General features: G+C 27.8%; 1 protein-coding gene across 3 annotated transcripts; it reads left to right on the top strand.

Moving 5' to 3' along the window:
- The first annotated feature begins 1,634 nt into the window (after positions 1–1,634).
- On the top strand, positions 1,635–6,952 carry LOC108728945 (uncharacterized). Of its 3 annotated transcripts, none has more exons than XM_018457785.1 (6): positions 1,635–1,670; positions 3,782–3,821; positions 3,916–4,053; positions 5,270–5,452; positions 5,759–5,875; positions 6,754–6,952. In XM_018457785.1, the coding sequence occupies exons 3-6, from the start codon at positions 3,940–3,942 to the stop codon at positions 6,826–6,828; spliced, it is 489 nt and encodes a 162-aa protein (XP_018313287.1). In that variant the 5' UTR covers positions 1,635–1,670; positions 3,782–3,821; positions 3,916–3,939; the 3' UTR covers positions 6,829–6,952. The 3 variants fall into 3 exon arrangements, with proteins under 3 accessions (XP_018313287.1, XP_018313288.1, XP_018313290.1); XM_018457786.1 differs by lacking the exon at positions 3,782–3,821 and adding an exon at positions 2,298–2,380; XM_018457788.1 differs by lacking the exon at positions 3,782–3,821 and having other exon boundaries at positions 1,638–1,670.
- Positions 6,953–7,350: the final 398 nt, after the last annotated feature.

Below are 7,350 nucleotides of genomic sequence, written 5' to 3'. Positions count from 1 at the left end.
CCAATATTCGGCAATTTTTAGTAATTAATATCTTGTTAACTATTGTGAAAATTACAAAATAGTAGAGGACTTTTCGACTCAATTTAGTCCGCTCTACCTGCCCACGAACGTCCCAGACAGCACACGACATCCAGACTTGGTTTTAATCTGATCCAAACGTCCATAGACGTAGTACGAATGTTTTAAAAATGTACGTTATTCAACGTACAAAATATGTTTACATTTGGACATTTAAAAAATGTCCATTTCATGTAAAAAATTTTCTAAGCTACTCGCGTTGCTTTCGCTGACTTGACGTTAAAATTTTTTTTAAATCGCACAAGGAGTTTTACTTTTGTTACCTCCGGTAACGAAAATTTACCAAATTAAAGCTTAGTTCAGACAGTACGCAGCAAGCGGCAAGTCGAGCAGCAATAGCTTGCTACTTGCAGTGATAAGAATTTGGAATCTTTTGCTTCCAACGTGCAGTCAGCCAGGGCTGCGTTCAGAATCATGATGGCTAGTAGAGATCCTCAAGTAAGAGATACGCGAAGGGATACTAAGGGCCGATTGTTCTTTCGGTAAAGTTTACCTGTTATAAGTAAATCTGGCAATCCGCGTGATGGGGATAATTTTGCTACTTATCTAACAGGTAAACTTTACCAAAAGATGGAACAATCGGCCCTAAGAGAGATTAAGAGATACTAAAAGAGATACAACGTAAGAGATATTTGAGGGTCTCTAATGCGCTTAGTTCACACTAGATGCGATGGGCGATATCCAATGAAAGCTCTGCTTTTTCTTACACGACGATGTAAAGCAGAGCTCTCATTGGCTATCTATATATTCTTATAAGAATCATTTTGTTTGAATTGTGGTCTAAAATTTGTTTAATGTATTAATTTGGTCCAGTTTTAGTCCATTGCGTCCTAAAATGGACGTTTTTAAGAAATCCAAAATGGTAACACTGGATGTTTTTGAAACGTTTTTAAAATATCCATGGATCTAATCTGGACGTTTTTAACATATCCAAAACGTCCAACATGTACGTTTTAAATACATTTTTAAAACGTTACTGTGCTGTCTGGGGTTGTCAGGTGAGTTATGGGACACCCTGTATATATATATATATATATGTACATAAAGTATCAATAGCATTCTAGAGGTCTATTCTTTTTAGCTAAAGTTCTTGCACAGTTCATCTTTCTTCCTTTTCTCTCCATGTTGGAGAGAAAAAAAAGATGAACCGTGCAAGAAGTTGAGCTAAAAAGAACAGGCTTATGAATTAATTTTTGTATTTATATATAAACAGTTTTCATGTAGACAGTTTCCATTTTTACATTACATTGGATATGAATGCAAAGAGAGTTATATAAAAATATGTATCAAGATGCAAATTAATGTATCACATTGGCATGCAATTGTGAACAATACTAAACGCTTTATCACGCATTCGTTATTTCATATTCTTCGTTTATTAAATTATTTCTGTCAAAAAGACTATCTTTGATATGTTTATTTATCTTGCCTCATTAAGAATCGCGATGTATTTACATCGAGTATAGTACACACGTATTATTTAAAAATGTGTGGATGTATGATATCACCAATGACGTCATCCTTGGTTTCCCGTTCAAAACGCAACGCACCAGTCAGTTGCTGACGGCTGGTGTGTAACAACGTGTTTTCAGGTTAGTGGAGCTTCATATGGCATGTGCAATTTTTATTCTTGATTAAACATGCGTTTTAATTAATTATTCATTATTCGGTCGTACATCAAGTAATTTTTCACTCAATCCCATGTTGAATAATTATCTATTCGGTTGTAATAAATTGAATAATTTTACAAGTAAAAAGTAAACGAGTAATATTTGAAAATTACAATAATTCCATAATAATTACAATTATCTAAACTTCTGCAAATATATTTATAATATTAACGTAGCAACGAAATTTTTTTTACACTGTCAAGAAAGTTCGAAAGACATTTTTTATTCTCATTTATTGAATCCAATTGCATATTTCTTGATTATAGAATATAAAGGATTCGAACTTTATGCAATTGTGTATTTGCTGATATTATAATTAATGTAGGATTTGTACGTTAAATTGCTATGTTATCTCATGTACTTAATTCAAGATTTTTCTCGATTCTTAGTAAAATTAGTAAGAGAGATAATTTGGTTTAAACTTTACGCAATATAACAGTTCAGTAATTTGAAGCATTAATTAATAATTTGGAAAATATGAACAAAGAGTATATATAGTATTATAGATAAAATATAATCAGTGGCGATGTTTTACGAAATCTTTTCTAGGAAACATTAAGAGAATTTATCGGATATAATGACAGATTCAATTCTAATCGGCGGCTCCGATAAATTTTTAACTCACGCTTTACGTATGTATTCTGAATATTTAAAAATAACCCATGACTGCGTAAGCGGACGTTTGCTTGTTCGTAACGCGGGGTTCAATTTCCACGCGTGATGCCAAATTTTCACATGACTGACTTTAATATTTCTCATTGTTAATATCGTAGTATAAACTTTGTTTTTGTCCCGCCTTTAGTATAAACTTGTAGCATTCTTTTTCTTCTTATAAATGTTATTACATTTAAGTATTTCGTATATGAAGTTATTTTGAAATTCGAGAAGTGCATGCTTCTTAAAAGGTACGAAAAGATGTTTTTGATTACAAGTTATACTTATTTTAATGTTTATTTATGATATTGTAAACATAAAAATATTCTATATAATGCAAGCCACAATTCTTTCTATTCAGCATTTTTAAATAATTATTATACACATCCTATATTCATTTACGATGTATAGAATAATGGATCGTCATTTTGCATAAAAAATTGTTTTATATTTAATTTATATTTATATTTTATACTTTATTTTATGTTTATCTTATATTTTACAATTTATATTTTTTGCAATTCACTTATAAATGTTTGAATAATAATAAGTTACCGCAATTAGTAGAAACAAGATATAAAAAAAATCTATTTATTTTGATATAGTTCTTATTGGTTAACTATTCAGCTTTTTATTTTCTTTATCAGAGAAGTGTGACATCAACAAAAATACTTTTTACACTAAAAGGAAAATTCCAATCTTGTATAACTATATATTAAATTCAATTTATTCATCATTTAAAGATGTATGTGGCGTTATCATAATTATCACATGCATATTAAATTTAATATAATTATTATATTAAGAAGATTACAGCTAATTTCATCAATATATAATTCAGCTGGATAAAGTGAAATTTAATAAAAATTGTAATAACTAGTAGAATTAAAATATTTTCCCTATTATTGTATTTATGGCGTCTCTTCAATGAGAGAAAGTAAATCCGAAGGTCGGTCCACGCACTATCGATTGGGCAAACTTAAAGGGTGTGTCTGGATGATTCGGACCATCAAAGAATATCTTGTAATGGAAATGTTTTCATTTATGTACGTTTCATCCATTGAAGCATGCAATTAAACATTGAGTTAATTTCATTCGTCGAAATTAAATGTTTTTGAAAAATATCTATTAATTTTTTACGAATCAAATCTTATAATTACTCCCAATATATATATGTAAATATATTATGTTTACATACATACATATATCTATATATAATATAGATATATAGCTAGAGATATACATATATATATATATGTACATATGTATGTATTTACATATAACTTGCAAAAAAACATACAAATTTCGAATTTCGAGGAATAATAAAAGTGCATATTTTGTTTTCATGAAAAAATCGTGGGGATTCTCGCTCGATGTAGGTCACATCTCGAAATCTTGACCCTGTCCTACTTGACGCAAGTAAACGTTCCCACTTACGCATATTGAATGGAATCTTTATAAGTAACGATAGGAAATGGAGAACACAATTATTTTTGAACTTTGATTATTTCAGAACTGACATTAAAATCAGTATAAGATGTCTCATTCAGTGACGATTAGAACGCAAACAGTGACGAGCAGCTCGTCCACGATCGTCGTTAATACCGGTTACTTGAAAACTTGGAGTGGTATTTTGAAGTTATTACAATTGGTATGCGCCTCATTATTATTTCATATATTTAATTCTTCACTGAAGTTATTATATTAATATATTTCTTGATTATTTCAAGAATTTATTGTTATTTTTCAATGCAAGACGGTTTATTAAAATTAATTATGGATAGTAACGATAATTTTTCAATGAAAACATAGAACAATAATTTTAATAAATTACTATATAAATTGTACTTTAAAACAAAATTAAATGAGTCAATCAGATTTTTCGTGCTAATAAATGTTGTATATTAAGCTTTTGTCGGCAATGAAAATTTTCACTTTTTGTCTGCAAGAGTCTTCGAATTTCAATGCAGATTTTTATGTTGTTTCACACTGTATAAAAATCTGAAAAAATTCTTACATACTTGTGAAAACTTTAACAACGACGTTTTACTATCATAGAGAGAAGTTAGATTATATTTTTTACAAATTTAAATTTATTTGTCAGAATTCACAATAAAAAATCGACTGTGCCTTTAGAATTCAACATTGCTGGCGGGGGGGAGGATTAAATATAAATTAATAAATTAATAAACTAAGTTATAGACAACGTTTCGATCTTTATTACGATCATTTTTAAGGTGTTAATGGAATAAAATAATCAAACTAAACCAAAATATAAATGTTATAATGATAGATATTAATGCAAAATTTATGTATCTAATATTCTACAACCGTTTAAGAAACGTATATGACATTATACAGTATCAATATATGCTACTGAGGTATATCCTTATAGTAAAAAAAATTAGTTCGACCAATTTATATGTTACAATTGTTTTATAATTAAAACTTTCTGAAAAATGACATATTATAAATGTATACATTGATAAAATAAAGTATTACCTTTTATATGTATATAATTATATTATTACATATGACAAGCTATGACAGATGCCTTCTAGATGATTATAAAAATTTATATTTAAACTATAAGAGGTCATGTACATACATATACATGTATGAATATACATATATGAATTGTTATGGTATATAAATATATAATCAGGAATTTATATATATAATTATTGTATAAGTGTTACACAGTGTTATATATAATTTTACATAGTATCTTATACACATATATATATATAATTTTATATATACGATTATATATATATGTGTATAATACACATTTTTACCAATTAATTTTTACATAAGAAAATTATATCTCTGTCTAATTTGAAATATTTGCATGTTTTTACAAACAGGCACTAGGCATAGTTTGCATAGGAATTGCTGGTCACGAATTTAGTAACAATTTAGTTTATCGGAATACCGCAGAGCTTTTCTTTCTTCTTATAACGACTACTTTTATGATTGGCACTTTCATCCTTCTTCTCAGTTGTCTGACATCTTTCTCTACTGCATCTATTATATCTAAGACTATCTATGTAAGTACAAAAATAAAAAAATGTGTGTGTGTGTGTGTGTATGTAAAATTGTAATTATATTTCATATGATTTAAATTATATACAATTTAAATTTTTTAATATAATTTACATAATCGGCTATCTGTATTTCATTTGCCTTTTATTTTATTTGTAAGTAAATATGCGTACTTTTTGTATAAGATGTAAGAAAAATATTCTTAAATGTTAAAATTTATTTAAATAATATTAAAAACGTGTGAGACTTAAAAAAAGATTCTATAATAATTCAAACGATATGTTGATTGACATAATTTTTTATACTTTTAGGAACTTCTTTATCATTCCATTGCATTTGGATTGGTACTTGCGGCCTCATTGACACTCTTGGTACACGTCAATAATTATAAACGTTACAATGGTTATGAGCTGTTATTAGGTGCTTCTGTATGTACAATGTTATAAAATATAGAACTATAATGTACAATATTATTTAATTTGGATAATCAATTTACAGGGAAGTAACACGTTATGTGTAATGTCATTATCGTTACCGTCACTTCTTTATAATAATAGGGAGTTTTTGCAATAACGTGAATTCAGATACGGTGAACGCTAAAGTCATGCTATCTTTTTCTTAATTAGTTGTTAAGAAGAAAATAACCTGACCTTATAGCGTTCACTGTATCTGGATAAACGCTATTGCAAAAACTACCTAATGATTTGGTAATGACGTTATATTTTTTTGTGACAGTAACGCCAGGGTTGGGACAGTCACTTTTGAAAGTAATTCGTTTATTATTATGTGTTTCTTATTGAAAAAAAGTAATTCGTTATCTTACTCGTTCTCTTATTCGTTACGTAACGCATAAAATTCCAACCATGACGTTATTGTTACTATCATAAAAAATTATTATTATAAAACGTTATTATAAAAAAGTAACGATAACGATAGCGGTAACGGTGTTACATGTAATTCCTATCAATTTGTATACAATTGTGTTACAACCCAGATAACATGCATATCTTTTAGACATCTTTTATATATAGGACGTCTAAAAGATGTCTTTTAGATACCTTATGCAACATAAATGTTATCTGAGAAAATGTCATAAGTCTAATAAATCATCTTTTATCTAAAGGATTTTAATCATTTTTGTCAATTTCTAGTAAATTTTTTCTTAGCAAGAATATAAAAATCGTAAAAGGTGATTTGTTGGATTTGAGCTGTTTAAATACACATATTGCATTTACTTATATAGATCTTATTATATATTATGTAAATACCATTATTATATATAAATACCACTTTAATTGTTATCTAGATTTGCGGCCTGGTAAACGCGGGTTTATATCTCTTCAGCACAATCATCGCTCTTCGTACTTATAGAGGGATTTAAGTGGAGAAATCAAATTATGCGGTTATTAAAAAGTGAAAACAGATTTCTCATATACAAGTCTCGAGCACAAAAACGTTTTATAAGCAAAACATATTTTAGTAGTTACATAACAAATTTTGATTGCCGGGCATTCAATACTTAGTAAATATCGAAAAAGAATATTTTTATGTTACATATTTTTTAAAATTATATAGCATTCACATATTTATTTATTTTTATACTTATAATGATTATATTATTGATTTTCGGTAAAATAAAAAAAATTTTATTTTACTATTTTTATCAAATGTAACAAATACTATCGTCCTTTATTAATAAAATCCATCATCACAAGAGGATATAGATGCTCAAACAAATTGACTTCTTTTATTAAAGTATATAAAAATAAATTGAACAAAATTTCCATTTAGAATATGGTTTATAAAATAAGTTGCAGAGTGATTGCAATGTTTTATATGTGGAAAAGACAAAGAGAGTAGACAGAGACAAAGAGAACTAGAGTCAATGAGTACATTAGTAATA

This window comes from Mycetomoellerius zeteki, unplaced genomic scaffold (assembly GCF_001594055.1).
Source record: "Mycetomoellerius zeteki isolate Tzet28-1 unplaced genomic scaffold, Tzet1.0 scaffold673, whole genome shotgun sequence".
NCBI lineage: Eukaryota > Metazoa > Arthropoda > Insecta > Hymenoptera > Formicidae > Mycetomoellerius > Mycetomoellerius zeteki.
The sequence above is the reverse complement of the archived record's forward strand: the minus strand, read 5'-3'. Positions and strand labels throughout refer to the sequence as shown.

Excerpts from the sequence above, each read along its gene's own strand:
- LOC108728945 (XM_018457785.1), top strand. The coding sequence starts at position 3,940 with ATGTCTCATTCAGTGACGATTAGAACGCAAACAGTGACGAGCAGCTCG. Across the intron at positions 5,453-5,758 it reads TTATATCTAAGACTATCTAT|GAACTTCTTTATCATTCCAT; the intron begins GTAAGTACAAAA and ends TTATACTTTTAG. Across the intron at positions 5,876-6,753 it reads AGCTGTTATTAGGTGCTTCT|ATTTGCGGCCTGGTAAACGC; the intron begins GTATGTACAATG and ends ATTGTTATCTAG.